The sequence below is a fragment of the Pantherophis guttatus genome, chromosome 2, assembly GCF_059756535.1.
Source record: "Pantherophis guttatus breed Tessera chromosome 2, ASM5975653v1, whole genome shotgun sequence".
NCBI lineage: Eukaryota > Metazoa > Chordata > Lepidosauria > Squamata > Colubridae > Pantherophis > Pantherophis guttatus.
In genome coordinates, this window is record NC_142064.1 from 117,836,151 (window position 1) to 117,855,620 (window position 19,470).

The 19,470-nt window shown below is 39.8% G+C and overlaps 1 protein-coding gene across 1 annotated transcript in view; it reads right to left on the bottom strand.

Moving 5' to 3' along the window:
- LOC117675524 (5'-nucleotidase domain-containing protein 2-like) overlaps positions 1–19,470 on the bottom strand; it is a 23,928-nt gene continuing 4,458 nt past the window's right edge. Inside the window, exons 2-14 of the mRNA XM_034434252.2 lie at positions 17,417–17,601; positions 14,953–15,027; positions 14,304–14,359; positions 13,562–13,655; positions 12,229–12,357; positions 10,597–10,657; positions 8,631–8,733; positions 7,787–7,888; positions 6,078–6,159; positions 5,125–5,211; positions 4,845–4,985; positions 4,475–4,539; positions 1–1,009 (exon numbers count right to left, since the gene is read on the bottom strand). Coding sequence (XP_034290143.1) covers positions 748–1,009; positions 4,475–4,539; positions 4,845–4,985; positions 5,125–5,211; positions 6,078–6,159; positions 7,787–7,888; positions 8,631–8,733; positions 10,597–10,657; positions 12,229–12,357; positions 13,562–13,655; positions 14,304–14,359; positions 14,953–15,027; positions 17,417–17,601 — 1,442 coding nt within the window. The 3' untranslated portion in view covers positions 1–747. The remainder of the gene's footprint in view (positions 1,010–4,474; positions 4,540–4,844; positions 4,986–5,124; positions 5,212–6,077; positions 6,160–7,786; positions 7,889–8,630; positions 8,734–10,596; positions 10,658–12,228; positions 12,358–13,561; positions 13,656–14,303; positions 14,360–14,952; positions 15,028–17,416; positions 17,602–19,470) is intronic.

Here is a 19,470-nt window from a genome sequence, read left to right on the forward strand (position 1 = left end):
TGGATTTCACACTGCTCTTTTATTAACATTATAAAATTCCAGTGATCAGCTAAAAATACCATCCCCTCTATAGCACCTCCTATCCCTCCCATTTCAATGGGGAGACAGGACAGGAAACTCCCCCCACCCCACTGCCCCATTTTCCCACCCTGTTCTCCGCTCCAAGCAAAAAAAGACCTTACAGTTGGGGAGGGAATGTAAACTTCAAACACTACAAAATATATGTATTTCTACAAGGGACGAGAACTTTGTGTACCGATCTACAAAACCAAGGTCTTCCACCTAGCATATACTAAGCATATTTGTCTAGGTCTAGGAGAAGCACCCAACCCTAAGGGAGAACCAACAAACAGATTCCGGGCCAGTTCAAAGCCCCTTCTCTCTGTGTACATGGAAATTCCAAATTCTGCAGCACAGCTGGCAACAAGGGCAGACAATGCTCCATTAATGGGCCTGTTCGAACTTTTGCAGTCTCACTGGGAAGCTGCTGATGTTCCAACAAAGAACAATGGGCCAGACTTGCTAGATCTCGGTGTGAGCCACAAAGGTCTTAAATCCATAAGCAAAAATGAATGCCAAAGAGCAATCATTAAAGCTTAGCAGGCCCCTTGCTTTGTAAATCTGACATGTAACCACAGACCACAGGTTTGATTCTAATACGAAGAACCATGTAAGATTTTAAATCCATCCCATCACTGCCCTAAAGTTAGGAGCATGAACACCTGCAAACATCTCCCCAATTAGTCCCTAGCGGATATGTGCCATCTCTTCCAGGAAGGGAGTCTTCATGCAGCCAGTGCAGAGTTGATCCATCCAAAGGGGAGCCTCGTGTTGCAAGGGGGTACGTCTTGGGTAAAAGGTGTATTTGAGATCATAATTGAGCAAACAGCTGAGGGAGGCCATGTAGACATCCGAAAAACGGCACAGGCGGCGAGAGAAGTATGTGGGATTGTGGCACGTGCGAAAGATACTGCCAAACTGCGGGTTGAAGAGGTTCTTGGTGAGTGCCCTGAAAGAGCATGCAGGAGGAGAAAGAAAAAGAAAAAGTGATCAAACAATCAGGATTGCTGGAATTTCATTCTCCAGAGATGACTCAGTTGGCAAGGTGGAGTATCTGAATAAAATACTACAAAGATTATATTAAAGAATTTTCTAAGAATCGAGGTTGGAATTTAACATAAATATTTAAGATGCAAGATTTTACTGTGCATTATTTTTATACCTTGAAGCCGTAACTGTAGATTAGGTATTCTCAGGGTCTCTAGGGTGGACATAGCCAATAATAGCATATCCAGCATCAGAAGGTTGAGTTCCACCAAGTTTCTATTTATCAAGCAACTAATTTTCCTATTTTATTCCTAGCAAATATATGTGTATGAGTATGTGTTCCTATTTTATTCTGAGCATCTATTTTCTAACAATCTTGCAGTGTGGCCAGTGGTTGTTTTCCAAATGAAGATGACAGAAGGTTGCATTTTATCTCGCAATATATAGCTTCTTCTTAAAAGAAAATACTGGAGGGCACTAAGGTTATACATTGCCTGCCCTCAGATCCAAACTGTATTTTAATTTCTAGAATTGATCTAACATTATTTTATGGTTATGAAGATTACTAAGGTCTGGACATTACACCTGAATATTCAAAACACCAAGTTGCTGCAGAATAGGATTGAGGTATGGAGTGACAAAGCTTATAAAACATATTATTCCTCTCCATAGCCAAGTAAAATAGAATCAAAGAAATGTTTTACCTTACAAAACTGCAGATAGAACATTTCCATTTATCTCCATCAATTCTGCACTGTTATTTTTACAGTACATCAGAGAATTCCATTTCATATTACCCTGTTTCCCCCAAAATAAGACATCCCCTGATAATAATCAAGAGCCTTGATAGTACAGTGGTCTAAGCACCCTGTTATTAACACAGCTGCCTGCAATTACTGCTGGTTCGAATCTCTCCAAGGCTCAAGGTTGACTCAGCCTTCCATCCTTTCTAAGGTAGGTGAAATGAGGACCCAGTTTGTGGGGGCAATAAGCTGACTTTGTATAAATATACAAAAGTATGAAGGCTATTGCTTAACGCATTGTAAGCCGCCCTGAGTCTCCGGAGAAGGGCGGCATATAAATCAAATTAAAAAAAAAAAAAAAAAAAATAAGCCCAATCGGGCTTTTGAGCGCATGGCAATAAGACCAAGCGATTGTATCATTAAACTTGGATATTTTGTGATAAGGTATTTTCTGTATTATAGTTTTTAAGTTCCTTTGCTTTATTATTAGACAATCTGAGCTAGGTTTTTTTTCCATGCAACTCAGAGGTTAAAACAATACGAAGCCTTACTATAATCTAAAAGAGTTTATGTCATGCCTAGAGCATACAGTCCCAAGGAGAGGGCAAGTCTACAGACATAAACTCCTACCTTTATTAAATGGGATATGATTCTCAACAGCAAAGCCTGTGCTTGCAATTCTTTCATGAAATTGTCAGTGTCTGTGCGTGCCAAGGTGCACATGTGCAAAAGGAAGCTATTGCTCATACCAAAATAACTACTCTCAGCATAAGGCAGGAGCAGAGCTGTTGAAACTGTCAATCATGCCTGGGATTTTCTTTAATGTATATTTATTTTAAACTATCTGTGACATTTCAACTAGCTCCAAGCATCAAAGGACAGCAGGAACAGAACATAGTTTTTAAACAAATAGCAACTCCCCAGGCTTCCGAACAGCACTAAGGGAACTCACAAATGATGTTATCAATACCATTTAAGAAGCTATATTAAAATGAACAGGCAGAAAAGAATTCCCAAAACAGTATGAAGGTCATTCTCTCTGCTGTGGAATCTTTGTATAGAAGCCGGAACACTATTTTCAAAAAAGGATCTGTTGCCTCTCTTGTCACTTTTTCACTTTTACATCAAAGGTGGCTTTGTTTGACTATTTAATGCGTGCTTTACAAAAAAAGCGAGCTGAGATGAAATTTATGTTTCCCTCCCCATTCTCCAATCCCCATCAACTCAGGATTTCTCTTCTGGAGCTCAAGCAGGATTCCATGTCTAGCCACTTACGGCTTGGCTTTGTAATAGAATCTGGCAAAGGATAAGTCATAAGAGCCACCCTGATGCAGTGATTAAGGCATCAGGCTCAAAACCAGGCACTGTGGGTTCTAGTCTTGCCTTGGGCACAAATCCAGCTGGATGGCCTTGAACTAATCACTTTCTCTCAGCCCTAGGAAGGCGGCAATGGCAAACCACTTCTGAAAAATCTTGCCAAGAAAACTGCAGAGACTTATCCACGCAATCTCTTTAGAATCAGACATGGTTGAGCAGGGGGGGGGGGGGGAATCATTAGAACCAAGAAGACAATGTTATTGTGGCCAATAGCTCACTGTAGTTGTTGCAGAGAAGGAGAAATTAGATGCTCCAGATTAATAGAAGATTTATTTGCTCTGTTTTTCAAGATACTGCAACTGGTGATTTAGCTTCTAAGGGAACAATGAGAGATTCTATTTACATGGCTTTGCCCATCAAGAAAGAGTCAATGAGGCTGATAAATGAGTCAGTCAAGTAAACACAAAACAGAATTCCATGAGGGAATTACAAGTATGCAATAAAGGACATGTTTGGACCTGTGTAAACCAGCCTGAAACCAGTCTATTAAAACTTTACGTGAAACTTATCTCATTCACAATTCTATTTCCCACATTGCTAATCAAATGTGTTTTAGAAAATAAGGAATACCAGAGAGAAGAGCAAAAACTACGTCTTGCTGCTGAGTGGTCTATAACCAAAATAAAGTTTTATTCTTTCTATTGGAGTGGATGCTTAGTTGTGGATGATGGGAGCTTCAGCCTAAGCACAACTGGACAATGTACAATGCTGTAATATAAATCTTTGTAATACTTTACAAAGTAACACTATGTTGAGGTAAATCTACATCCAAGATAAATTCAAATGTAGATTTGATGCTGGGGAGAGAAAATGGAAAAAGGTCAATAAATTCTAAGTTTTGTTTCAACAGGATAGAGAGAATGATGGGTTGAATCCTGACTAAGCTGAATTAAAGATAAGTAACTTTTTAAAAAATTAAATCAATTAATTCAGTGGGGTTCAAATTATACCACCTGTAACAAAGCTGAAGTGGAAAATCATGAATCCAGGAGGTGAAGAGACCAAAAAGCAGTGATAAATTGTCAAAATAAAAAGGAACTAGATTTTTTTTAAAAATAGGCAAAACCACCAATTAAGGTCCCAATTAACTCTGCAGAATTTAGAGGCCTGAATTTTATTTTAATTCTGAAAAGGGTAACAGAGTATGTGCATACAATTTCACTTCGTAAGAAAAAATAAAAATCTTTATGTTCAGTAGGATGGAGGCAGTTCCTATTTGTTAATCGGGCAAGCAGGAAAGTAACTAATTTGTAAGTCTGAACTAGCATACTGAAGTCCCTGAAAAGGAGGGAGAAGAAATAAAATACCTGAGTTCCTGGCGCTCCTTCATCCAGTCCTGCAACACCTGCTGGGATTCGGGATCTTGAAACATCTTTTTAGGAACAAGAACCAAAAAGTTAAGAGAGCCCTGTAATTACTGTTCCCCCTTCTCCCAAAACTCACTAAACTAGCTTCTTAGAACCAATTTTACCTTCCCCTGAAGCTGCTTAGTCCCTTAGGTCCCATTTATTCTGAGTTAACTGGCTTGAGAGCGACTGACTGCGATGCTGTTTTAAGTATTCCCTGCTCTACGTTACTCAGGGAGCACCTCTCTTCCACACTGGTTCCATCAAGAATTTGGGGCCTTCCCCCTTCCATTCCCAGCAGCCAAGCAAGCATCCTAATTTTTATCTGTACCTGCATTCGCTCTAGCAATCCAGTTAAGGCTTGTAGCCAAGTGAGTGCTTGGGAGTACTGCTCTGTGTTGACCATTTTTGTCTCAGTTTCTAGTTCAGGAACGATGGCCCCTGTCCGCCAGCCATGCCTCAGCATCAAGTCCTGGGGCAGAGAGATATAATAATGGGTAAGATTTATAGGATCACGAGAGACATTACAGGGCTGGGAAGAAAATCTAGAAGACCCAACTTCCCCACAACCCTCTCTTGGTGACCCAGAAGATTATGCCCAAAGTGCTCACCGCCAGGTCACTGTAGAGATGATCCCCAAAATAGAGCACCTTGGATCCACGCCAGCCTGTGAGCCGGAGGAAGTCAAAAAGGTTGCCCTAAGATTGTAGAAATGTTGCATTAGAATGATTAGAAGAACTGCACGGATACAAGACCAACATTCCTAGACAATATTTTATATCACAGAGGAAAAAGGGAAGGTTCCCCTTCATATCTTGCAGGTACAGAAAAGCTGGCTCTCTACACTGTCTCCAGGACTCAAGAGACCTCTGAGCAAATTACCATATAACACTCAATCCCCCTTTTGCCTTTTCTCTCACCTAGTTATCCAACCTTGGCCAAGTCTCCACCTCAAACTTAAATAATTAGACCCAAGCAAGAGCTGGCAGCTGTTCTTATTTCTGTCACCTCACCCTCTGTCCCAGACAGAGATGGTAGGTAGACTGGGTGTTTGGAAAGAGGAACATCAGTAGCAGTAGGAGGAGGTCCAAGACTCCAGGAAGGTGGCACTTTTCTTGGAAGTAGGTCACAACAGATGCCCAGTACTGCCACTCCTGAAACATGTCCTCATGTGCTTCTTCTCTCGTCTCTATACCCACAGGGCAAATCTCAAAGGAGGAAGTGGGGAGCATATATAATTCAAAGCTTATTTTACTCGGGCTAACTGGGTAATATGCCCTTTCAGTACAGCAACTAGAGTGGAGATTCCTCCTTCATCTCATTACATCTCTGACTTACTTTCCCTCCAAAGTTTGCAAAGAAGCTCAAAGGGGTTGAGAAGGTTGAAGGTGGATAATTAGTAATTTAGCAGGAGACACCATCAAGTATCAGCAGCAGTCTTAATTTTTTTTTATGCTGATGGAGTTAGTCACACTCAAGGATCAAGGCATTAAAATCATATCGCATGTAAGTGTTACCTTGCTTCCTCCAAAAACACAGACCACCTAATGTCAATGTTCCCTACCTGTTTATACACTTGTCCTTTCTCCAGCTTATTTATTTTGTCCCACTGCAGATCTCCATTGCTATCCAGTCGCCGGAAAGGCCTGGAAGGAAAAATGAGTATCAGTTTGGAGAGGCTGCCAGGAAGGCCTTTTGCTTTCCACTATACAAGGGGAGGGCAGCACAGGAGTTCTAACATCTGACTCCAAAATCCAGAGATATTTTTCTCACACACATAGGCACAAATTCTTTAATGCAGGCTGGGGAATTCTGGGAGTTGAAGTCCACAGATCTTAAAGCTGCCAAGGTTGAGAAACACTACTCTATAGGAAACATTAACACTGCTGTATGTTACACCTATGTACACATTTTCTGCAAATTTCAGGTGGGTATCAAATGATCCTAAAGGCAGTGGTGGGTTGTTCCCGGTTCTGTCCGGTTCTATAGAACTGGTAGTAAAAACGGCGGGAGGCTCCGCCCATCCGCACTGACATCATCAAGGGTGATCTGCGCATGCGCAGAAGCTTCTGTGCACGCACAGACGTGCGTGTGAGCAAAGCAAGCACGCATGCACGCTTCCATTGCGAACCGATAGTAAAGGTAAGTAGAACCCACCCCTGCCTAAAGTCTAAAGGAAATTAGGAATCTTGATTTTATAATTTATTTGTTCAGCAGCCTCCCCCAATCAAGTGCCCTCCGGGAATGCTGGATACCCATGACACAATCCTTTGACATATCTAGAGGTTTGAAAAGACATGGTACAGCATTTTAAATAAGTCTTGCACAAAGAATTTTAAAAAACCCTACGTAATGGCCAGTGATGTAAATTTATATCAGGAAAGGAAATCAGGATATGCAGAGTTCAAGTATAGTTCATCGTAGCCTCTCTCATACAGTCAGCAATTGTTCGTCAAATTTTCTATTTCTACTTTTTATTGTAGCCAGAAAAAGAAACCAATGATGATTTAGGGTAGAGAGACAAAAAAAATATATCTAAAAATGAAAGAAAAACAAAGGAAGTGCTAGAATATAGAAGTTAAAATATATGCAGGAGAAAAAAAAAATCCTCTCTAACAACCAGCAAATGAAATGCTGCAACCAAAGAACTCTGCCAATAGTCAGAGGTAGGATATTTTGCTCTCATGGTCTTAAAGGAACAACTCCCTCATTTTTAGCATGAGTAGTTTTCATTGTGCTTTCAGGTCTGAGCTATAATCTACTCAGGGCACTCCCCCAAAGCCACATATTATCAGTACACAACATGCGCTGATCTGTCTACTCTCCACAGAAATTGAGCAACAATGGCAGGACTGAGAAACACACTACCTTTTTTTTTTTTTTTTTTGCAATATTGCAGTCACAGACCATGCCTTAAAAAAAACTGTAGGGAGCATGATGGTGACACAGTGACATTACTGGCAGAGGCAGGATTGAAAAGTCAATCTTCTGTCTGCCTTTTTAAAATGCAGTAGGGGAGAACTAGATTCCTAGCATGTTTTTTTTTTTTTAATCCTGGTGTACAATTGCATTTCTGCAGCACAATCTTCAGGGGCTCTAAATATCACAAAACAAGGGGTCAAGGAGGCTAAACATAGCCCACAAATTGCTGACTCGGGTGTAATTCAGCAGAATGTACGTGCAGCAGTGTGCCAGTTCCATTAACCAGAAAGGTATCAAATGCCCTCAGGACATTCATTAGCTCATCCCCACATGCGGAAATGCAACACTCACTTGACACAGTCATTGAAGAAATGAGGCTTGTCTGCCTGGACTATGACCACATCAAAGAAGTCTCGCCAATCCTTGCCCACCATGTAGCGCATTCCTTTATCACTAGGGGAAACAGGGAGAAAAAGGAAGAGAATTAGGAGGGGTATTTTGGTACCGAAAGTACAGAGTAGGGAGCAACTGTGAAACAAGAATCTCTCCCACTATCATGCTGGCTGGGGGATTCTGGGAGTTTAAGTCCATTGAGCTTAAAGTTCCAAAGGTTCAGAAATGCTAGACAAGAGCTGGCAACAAGACACCTGAGGGTGTTGTGCTATCAGTAGCACCTCAAAACGTTGCCCATCTAGATTAAATTAAAATAATTAAATGATTAAATTAAAACAGTTTAATTAATTAATCGACCTTAAATATTTTCTCCTATGTTGTTGTGGGGATAAAAGGCAATGCCATGTATGCAATCTTGAACTCTTGAATGAAAGGGAGAACTGATTTTTATTGATAAAATTTGGGTACCGCCCATCTCACTCTTAATATTATATATTTAGTATATAATCTTGCTATATATTCTGGGGTATACAGCAAAAGGCATAAAAACATTAACAACATAAAAATGCATAACGCTGATAAAAAAGAGCCAGGTAAATGGATTTGATGAGTGCAAACCTAATAATTAAATAAGAAACTTGCATCCAGATAAAAAAGTTGGAATGCAATCCAACTCACCAGCCAAACTAAAGCTAAAGTTAAACTCCTGAAAAAAATGTTAAATCTCTGGTAATTTAAGAAAAACAAAAATAATCCCAAATAGCCCAGACGTATTTTAGAGTCCGGGCATGCTGAAACTCACACAAAGCTGAAGGGGCTATTGGTGATGAGGAAGAGTTTCTTGCCACTTTTGGCCAAACGGTGCAGCACAGCGTAGGTCTCATCCCCGTGCAGGATATATTGCTCTGGAAGAAGGAAGATGGACAGACGCCTTTAAGAATTACAAGCAATTCTCGATTTAGGACCATTTCTTCAGTGACCATTTGAAATTATGACAGCATTAAAAAATGGACTTGTGACCAGAGGTGGGTTTCAGCAGGTTCTGACCAGTTCTGGAGAACCGGTAGCAGAAATTTTGAGTAGTTCGGAGAATCGGTAGTAAAAATTCTGACTGGCCCCGCCCCCATCTCTTCTCTGCCTCCTGAGTCCCAGCTGATCAGGAGGAAATGGGGATTTTGCAATAACCTTCCCCTGGACTGGGGACAGAATGGAGATTTTACTGTATCCTTCCCGTGGGGTGGGGTGGGAATGGATATTTTACAGTATCCTTCTCCTGGGGTGGTGTGGGAATGGAGATTTTATCCTTCCCCTGCCACGCCCACCAAGCCACGCCCACAGAACTGGTAGTAAAATTTTTTGAAACCCACCACTGCTTGTGACCCATGCTTAATGTTACAGTCATTGCAGCACCCCCACTGTCATGTAATCAAAATTTGGGTGTTTGGTGGCCCATGACCATAAGGGTGCTGCTATTCCCACCCACCTGCCAATCTCCCTCCATCTATAACTTTTGTCCACTTTGCACAGTGACACTTGGCGGAGGCAACACCACAACAGGTGCTGAAGTAGAGGCCCAGGGCCTTCAGCAGTCTCAGCCAGCTGCCATCACTCCTAGGTCTCTACTTCAGCCCCAGCGGCTGTTGCCACTGAGAAATGCAACCTCAAGCCCCACACTGTGGCCAGCCATGCCAGCAGCATTTTGCAAAGTCCCATCATTGCCCCCTTGCCCCCCAACACAGGGGCAGTGTTGGGTCTGAAGTAGAGATCTGGGGGCAGGGACAGCTGGTTGAGACTGCTGAAGGCTCTGGGCCTCTATTTCAGCACCAGCTCCAGTGCTACCACTGATGAGTGCCATTGTGCAGGGTGACAAAAAGGGCATAGATTTTTTTTGGGGGGGAGGGAGATAGGCAGATGGAAGAGTAGCAGTGCCCTTGCACTCATAAGTGCTGCTGGGCTGAGTGGGCAGTTGAGGTTTCCTGGGGTGCGCTCGCTTTATGCCACACTGCTGAGCCGAGCTGGGGATGAGTAAGGTTTCCAGGAGTGGCTGCAGCTTTGTACTGCACTGTAGCACTCCCCAACTCATATATGGCCTGCACCTAGTTTTCCAGGGCTTCCCCCTCCCCGACGCACCCCTTCACTCCTTATCTAGAATTCCCTCTGTTTAACAACACATGGTTCTCACATAACAATGTCTGCTGAGAAAGCCAGGATTGCAGTCGCTAAATGATGCAGTAAAACAACAGCTTGCTTTTCAATCTCACTGCTTAGGAACCAAAATTCTGGTCCCGATTGCTGTCGCTAAGTCAACGGCTTAACTACTTGTATGCCATAAGGGCAGACCTGTGGGCTGAACACCAGCAGGCTCTTTTCTTGCTTTTCCTATATCAATCACTGTTTCTCAACCCTGGCAATTTTAAGCTGTGCAAATTTCAACTCCCAGAATTTCCCAGCCAGCATGGCTGTGTATTTCTGGGAGCTGAAATAGCAATAGCACTTAAGACTTATATACCACTTTACAGCCTTCTCTAAGCGGTTTACTGAGTCATCATATTGCCCCCAACAATCTGGGTCTTCCATTTTACCAATCTTGGAAGCCTTGAGCCTGGTGAGATTTGAACTGGCAAGTTGCAGGCAGCCGGCAGGCAGCAGAAGTAGCCTGCAGTACTGCATTCTAATCACCGCCCCACCGTCCATGTAGTTTTAAAAAATCCATGTAGTTTAAAGTTTCCAAGGCTTAAAAATACTGCTATAGCAGATAGACAACTCACCCAGATCTTGCATAATCCACTTGTACATAAAACCTTTAATATGAACATCCCGGATGGCATCCTGTGGAAATGATGGGAGAAAAAAAGAAATGAATTCCAGAAATAAATGTTAACATTGTAGGCCTTGACATTTCTACCTCTGGGCTGCATTTCAAATACAACATGAGTAGGGAGACCACATCAGTGTTATGCCTTCTGTCTCACCTCTGCTTTTTATTTCTTGGTTATGCTCTAAAGAATAAACCAGAAAACAATACTCAAGGTTCGTGATCTGATCTCCTCTTTAAAAATTAAAATACTTTTAATAGCAGTAATGATTGTGTGTTTGTGGTTTGGGTAACCAGTAGATAACTGTGGTATGAGGGAGTGAAAGTAACTCTTCGCCGTAACTCTACTTTGTGGATAATGGTCAAATATATCTTTTTTTATTTCTCTGCTCTCAGTATTTCTATACACGTTCCATCAACAAAAAAAGTAATTGGGTAATTCATAAGTAACAATTAAAACCACAAAGTAAAACATTAAAATAGATATAACCTTTAAAACGATATCAGAATATAACAATAGTACCAAAACACACAGACAAATACAATCTTAGAAAGAACTGAAAGCAAAAGGCTTGGAAAAGAAACCTTCATCTGTCCTTCTGGAACAAAACATTAAGCAACTTGTATTTGTATGTTTTGCACACGTGCAAATAGCAGCCTGTGGGACAACTGAGAAGGATCATTTGATCTGAAAAAACCCCCAAGGCTGTTTCTAATCATTTTAAAATATGTAGGAAAAAAGGCATTATAGAGTTTAGCCAAATTTGTAAGCACAGCATGTAACCTGATCTTGTTTTCCCCCCTTCCTCCCCCCTTCCTCCCTCTCTCTCTCTCTCTCTCTCACAAACACACACACATACATATACACACGAACAGAGGTTAAATGATAACCTCTCAATGTTAAGTAAACTTCAGAATTGCCATTCACATTTCTCCGGTGGTAGACTAAGGTTCTGCAGGTGGGAGCTGAAGAAAAGGACAGGAGCAGAAAAGAATGGATCAAAAACATTATTTATGAGAATGCCAATTCTGACCTCTTGCTCAAAATCAGGGGCTGGGCAGCCTCCAGAGAGGCAAACAGCCAGAACAGATGGTTTTTCTGGTCTCTAACTTAAAAAAAAAAAAAAAAACATGCTAAAAACAAGCTGAGGGGCCCTCAATACGTGCGCCTTGGAGCAGTTGGGCTTACAGATAAGCCTTCCTGGCAGCTTTGCAGGCAACACGTCCCAAGTCCTCCTCCAGCTCGGGACAGCCTGTTCCTCTCTGGTGAGATACGTCACAATCTTCTATAATAAAGGTCTATTTAAAAACAGAATCGGGAACCAACAGACCTAATGCAGGTCTTTAGAACTCCAGGCCCTAAAATCTTGTCATTTTGTTGTAGGACAAATCACACAGGACGCTATGTCCTGCAAAACCTCCCAAAAATAATTGCCAGAATCCTACCCCCACTCAGAACTGGGAAGAAAACACACAACTGCCAGCCAACAGCACTTCCTCCTTCTCCTAACTTTCAACACAAAAGTTCTCCCAGACAAACAAGAGTGAAAAGGGAGAAACTTGCCAAGGGGGATGAAGTACATACCGTAACATCTTTGTAGAGATGGATGGGGTCATAATCAATATCATTGCTGATGAAAAAGTCATTGGCTACAGCCAGGAGTGTCATTTCTGGCAGAGAAAAGATGTCCATGAATTGCTTAACAGCAGGGCCCTGGAAGGAAAAGAGAAAGAAGGAGAGGGGTACAAATTATTAGACCATTAGGCCCTTCCTTTTTAAAATAAGAAGACAAGACTAGAACGCCTTCTGATCTTCATTCATTTAGTGTTAACTCTGAAGGATTTCTGTAGAAATTAAAGGTTACTCAGTTTAACTCTGGCTTTTTAGCAAAAACACATACACATCATTAACCTTTAAAAAGCAGAATTAAGAAAGTCAACATTCAGATTGTTCCAAAACAATCTGGAATTTGGACAAAGATAGATTAGAAGGAAAGTGCAGAGAGAGAGAGAGATTAGATATAGGCTATTAGAAGAAAAGTGAGTAGCAACTTCCAGGAAAGAAATGAGAACTGAAGACAGCTACATTAAAAGCAGAGCTAATAATCATGGTGGAATGAAGAACTGTGAGTAGGCCAGCTCTAGGCTATTCCTCCCCAGAAAACACAAGGACTTGAGATTGCCTACAAATGCTCCAGACAGTTGCTCCTTGCAAGGAGACCACAAAACAGTGGTCTATGATGAGTTCAGAGCTTTGGGGGATGAGGAAAAATCATCTTCATTCAAACCACAGTCAGCACCTTTCGAAAGGACACTAGATTTGCATACTTCCTTTTCTAATCACTTTTGGTAAATGCTTTTTGCCTATTAGGAATCATTAGATCCACAGGTTTTACAGAACCAGATGAGTTTCCTTCAATCCTTAGCAAAATAAGGTTAAGTTTAAGAACTTAAAATTATTTTGGAATGAACAGCAAAAAAAGGTGATTAAAACTTTGATTTTAGAAAGTTAGAAAATAATTAAGGGTCCAAATAAGTTGAAATAAGATTTTGGAATTTATTATAAAGAATCCTTCCCATGCAAAAATGCTTTTGTTTTGAATTTTTTAAAAAAGATAAGACTAAGAGGGGTAAGGCAAAACTGTTTTGACCCACTTGCTTCATCTTACATTCAATATCTGCAGCAATCAAAAAATCCCAGGTTTGGCTCTGCCTAACTATAAGCAATCCAAATTTCTAGAACATGATATACATTTTGCTCTGGTTCAAAAGAATATATTTTTTCCATTTCATGCACACTATTAATATGAAGATTAAATAAAGACAATCAGCCCAGCTATCATCCAATCACACAGCTTGTCTGGGAATGGAAACTCAGCATGAGAATAACAGCTTTAGACAGCGCTGGGAAATTCTACCTTTCCATAGAAGCCACTGGCTTGGTGCAAGGGAATATGATGGGTGCCATCATACATCTCCAGAACTTCATCATCTGGAACAGGTTTCAAGCCTCTGCACAAGATTTAGAAAAGAGGTGCTTAGAATTATACTAACAGTATTTTTAGCAATTAGATCAGTGTTTCTCAATCTTGGCAGCTTTAAGATGTGTGGACTTTAACTCCCAGAATTCCCGAGCCAAAATTCTAGGGAATTGAAGTCCATATATCAAGGCTGAGAGACACTGAATTAGAACATAACAATATCTAAAGTATTCTTGTAACAGCATCACAGCAGGGATCAGACATTTTGCAACTCAACATAATTCTTGGGTCACACAAAATGAAATGTGAGCTACAAAAGGACAAGAACTTTCACAGGTATAATAAAATACATTCCAATGCAGACATATAACAGCTAAGTTAAATTCTGACCCAACATGTTGTCATTAGGCCAACCAGTTTGAAAATTAGAAGCCAGAACATTATATCAATGCTTCTAGCCCACTTCATGCAGAACAAGAAATTCGTCTTTCCCTTGCCTTGTTTGATCACGTATTTATTACTGCTAAATACTATCAGTGTAAGCCAGGCAAAGAAGAAACACAACCCAACATTTCCCAAGGCCAATTATAAACTTGCAAACCATGAATTGCCAGAAGCTAGGGTAGGGTCTGAACTTGGCCAACCCAGCCATTTGGAAACCAACATGATGAATACTTACCGATACACAGTACCCAACTGAATGTAGTGAAATGCATCTATCTTCATGAGCAAGCCCTATAGGGGACAGGGGAAAGTGGAGTTAGCACCCACATAGAAACCTTAGGATTCCTAATCGTTGCAAATAAATGTTACAAATGTTTTCAGGTGATTAGCTCACATTCAACAATATCCCTTGGGTTCTATACTGGCAGCCACAAGAAAAAAAAGGGAACATTACTTTTCTGTCCTAAGCTTACAAAGGACCCTCAATTGATGACTTATATATGTAATAGTTATTCAGAAAAGTAGCTACTGGATAATAAAGGTAGTAATATTTACATGACTTAAGACTGTAATCCTGTAGCATTTGGGTTGGATATTTTGAATATTCTTACATTTATGCAAAGAGCCCCCAAAGTACTATAGAATTCTGAAATGTAAGATCCTCCAACCTCATTCCAGGAAATAAATCTGCACCAGATTTGGAGCTTCATGGATTTATTCCTTCCCATTCTCCACCCCTCCACCTATGATATCCACCATTTTGGATCCTTGAACTAACAGTTTCTGGGGAGTTCACAGAAAAATCAAGCAACCACACACAGACCTCCGACCTGCTAGACAAATTTGCTAAACCCCAGAAACACAAATGACAAAGACTCTCTCACCTTTGCAATGTCATAATGTAAACCTCGAACAGCAAAGTTAGGCCAGTATTCATACTTCAGGATGCCCTTTGGATACTGATGTGATGAAAGGAAGAGAAATATGTCACCATGTGCAATCTTCTAAGAAATTTAAATTAACAATTTTTTCTTGAACAATCAACATAGCAAACTGCTTGGAACCATTGGCTACAGTTTTATCAGGCACATAATCATTGGCTTCCAAACCAAACCATGAACAGAGTGATAGGGGAATTGAGAATGTGCATGAAGAATCAAGTAAGGCAACCATTTTGGATCTCTTCTCTCACTGAAAAGGACATGGAAGAAGTACTGTACATTTAAGGGGGAAAAGCACCTTTGAGCATAGTCAAAAATCTCATCTGATTGAGCTTCTCTTTATCTGAACATTCTTTTTGACATAAAAACCAGAACATTAGAACAGAAATGACCAGTTTACATGTGGACGTGTAAGCAAACAAATATTGCTCTATCACGTCTATCCGGGCCCTAATGCATTCAAGCTACTTTCCTTCACATACTTTCTAACTTTATTTACTAGTGTAAGGAGAATGATAATGACTATTTGTCTATATAAGCTCTGTCATTCAGTATAATTCTTAGTTCTATTTATAGTAAGAATCTGGTCATTTTCTTAGTATTGAAGATAATTACACATATTTGAGTTCCACTGGGCAAAACCTTATTTTATTTTTGCTTCTACAAGAAAGTAATTGTTCGAGGAATTCTTGTGTTAAAATGGCTGGAAAATGTGATTTTAAAAACAGTATTACTCTTAATCAGCTCTAATCTCAGAAGTAATAAACTTTTGAGATTTTACAAAAGGAATATAATTTGCCTACAATGGCTAAATGCCAACAAATACAACTACAGGTAGTCCTGGGTTAACAACCACTTGTTCAGTGACCATTCAGAGTTATGACAGCACTGAATGAGTAATGGTTACATCTGGTTCCAACTTCCAGCATTCCCAGCTGCAATCATGTGATCGTGAACTGGCATTTAGCAATTGGCTTGCACTTATGGTCTCCCCACCCACTCCCTCTCCCCAAGTGCCTCTGCACTTGTGCTGCATCTCCCCAACCACTTCTGCATTCTCTCCCAATTGGCAGCAGCCACCCCAAGACCCACTGCACTCATGCCATACCTTCACACCATGTGCTAATTCCTTGCTCCCTCTCCCACCCAGCTACAACCACTTACTTACCTGCTACCCTGCTTGCAAGCCATCTGGAACTTGCAATTTCCTATCAGCTTCCCCACTGCAAAGAAGTTCTGAGGAGGTGCTTGCTTAATGAGCCACAATTTTCACTGAACTATGACAACAGGCATTGTAGGGAATTACCTATATAGTGCTTGCTGTCTTTATTGTTTGCTCTTGATCCCACTACAGCCCTAGAAGCACCGAGCATACCGAAGGTTTTTAATGAGTTTAACACTTACTGCAATTGTCACTTATAGAAATTTGGACAATATGCATGAACTGGAACAAAGAATTAGAAGTATCCTATATTACCCAATTAGAGTGCCACTTTGAGGCATCAGGCTGGATACCATGAGGCTGTGAGTTCTAGTCCCATCTTATTACATACCTTGATCTTGGACCAGTGCCTTTCTCTCAGTCTTAGGAAGAAGTCAATGGAAAGGCACTTCGGAAATCTTGCCAAGAAAACTGCAGGGAGTTATCAAGGCAGTTGCCAGCAGTCAAAGCCCACTCACCTCCACACACACAAAAGCCCAGTTAATGATTTCAAGTTTTATGGAATGTCAGATATGTTGCATGTGATTGAAAAACTCGGCTGGTTGTCTTCCTTTTATGCTGGAAATTTAATAAATTTAAAGGAAGTTCAGTGCTCATGTTATGGATGAATGAAAACTGTCAATTGTCAGTCTTTCAATTAGTTATATTTGAAAAGACCAGACCAGACCAGACAGTATGATTCCATATATCTAGGTTATATTCACTGTCTAAAAATTGAATAGTAGCAATGTGATTGAAAACTGTAGGATAATTCTGAAACTTGATTAACCTGATATTTTAATTAAAAATGGTTTCTTCCCGGTTTACATTCATTTATTTGTGTGGCATTGTGTAATAGCCTTTTTTTAAACTTATGTTTTTCTTTTTATTAGCACCTTTTTTATTCTAGTTAGTTGAGGTTTTCTTTTGCTTTCTTTCACTTATTTTATTATTATGTAGGATTTACTGTAAAACAGGCAGCTTATTATATAATTACTGTATAAGATAGATATGTGTTATTGTTATATTATTACTGTATATATTTTTTATAATTATAATTACAATTATAATGCTTTTAAAACTAAGTTTAAAATTTTGTTTAAACGTTGCTCCCTATTTGTCCAGTTTCTAAGCTAAGTACACCAGAATCCTAACTGCTTTGATATTCTGTCAACAAGAAGAAAACAACCCCAGGTCAGGTTGTACCTTATACTGCTCCACTAGGATGTCCCTAGCAGTATTGTAGATGCGGGAGTGGAGTGCAGGGGAGTACAATGCCAGGGTGTAGTCATAATCAAAGCCGTACACACCGATGGTATTCAGTGAAATCTCATTGTTGGCGTAGATGGTTGAAGGATTCAGAAGGTTGCAGACACCAGGTGGGAGCAAATCTAAATCAAGAAAGAAAAGTATGGAGGACAAGCTATGATAGCATATGGTTGCTACAAGCCAGTTTGGTTAAGGCTTCATAGGACATAAGGAAGATGATCTTGACTAAATTACACAAGTTCCATTGCCAAAGTGAAAAGGGCAAAACCTATTTGAAATCCACAACCAGATAACATTTGGAAGTGACTCAGGCTTCTCCCTAATAGTTTAAACATATGCTTCAATATGTCCAATGTTAAGGTATTTTGCCCCATTCTATGTCAGTAAGTCAAATGTAAATATTCTTTAATTGTAATCATTAGTTTCTTCTATTTCCCTCTAGGGACTAATTTTTAAAGTATTATCTTATACTGTTTTTTTAATTCAAAACATTTTCCCTTGGAATCATTTCTTTATAATTAATTCCAAAATCTCATTTCAAATTTATTTAGTCCATTTCTAACATTGTAAAACCCAAGTTTTAATCACCCCTCTGCTATTTATTCCAAAATATGTTTTAAATTCTTAACCTTGTACTAAAATGTGTTTTGCTAAGGACTGAAAGAAAGAAACTTGCCTGGTTCTATAAAACCTGTTGATCCAAGATTCTTAATAGCAGCTAGCAATGATTTCTTAATGTAATTAGAGAAAAGTATGTGAACTTAGTGTTCTTTCAAAGGTGCCAACTATGGATTGAGCAAAATGGCTATTCTCTCGTCTCCCAGAGTTCTAAAGCTGCCAGATTCTGCTGTCTCAGACAACAGGAGGAGGAGCAACTGTCTGGAGCACGTGTGGGTGATCTCAAGTCCTCTCCTTCACCAAGTAGAAAAATGGTCAACAAAAACAACAATATTGCATGGTACACTATATTGTGGTAAATAGAAATCTATCCCCAAACACTTCAGGAATATTCTAATTCAGAGAGTCACCCAGGGTCCTTCTAGATATTTTGGACTATATAACTTCCGTAATCCCTGGCCACCGACCATGCTGCCTTGGGTTTATGGAGCTTTAGTCCAAAATATAACTTTGTTTACCCTTCCAGTGTTTCTCAACCTACATTTTGTTTTTAATTAATATATTTAATTCTTGTAAGACTGGTTGCTTGTCTTAATGGGTATACATAATGTGTTTTTCTTATTTAAAATGGCAAAGTTCATGGTTCCCCCAAGGGCAGGCATGTCAACTTCAGTTTTAAAAATACTCAGGCCAGCACACAGGCATATCTTATATTTTAACAAATATTAATCTACAAATTTTGAACCTGCTCAATGATACAATTGTGCCCCTGCCTTTGTGGCCTTCAACCATCAATTTTAAAAAATGCTGCCCTTGTTGGTTATAGTTACCTATTTATCCCCAAGCACATTTATATCACCTTTGTGACTATATAATAATCAGCAGTCACTCTATGAGTTCTCTACTGCAAAGAATGTTGACGAAGAAAAGATGCAAAGATATGTTAAATTAGAACAGTTTTTCCTTTGTTTTTTATAAAATCAAGTCATGACCAGAAAGAAAATTGGATGTTTCTAATTAGCTTTCCCACAAAATAGGCTAGCATTTAATATACAGAGATACACCTTCTAATCATTTCTCATTCCAATAATTTATTATGAAATTTATTTGTTTGATACATTTGATAGCTAGAAATCATCACTGCTGTAGGGCTTTATCATAATCCTTGAATCTGTTTTTAGTACACAGCTACATTTTCTGAAACATACAAAATTATATGGCTTTCATCAATTGCAGCAGGTCTTCTCCTAAGTAAATAAAACAAGCAGATTCCATGCATATGTAGAAATACCACAATGGCTCTTTAACAGATCTGAGTTATCTGTAAATCAGTAATATGAAATTGTGACCTCCTAAAATAGTATCAATGCACT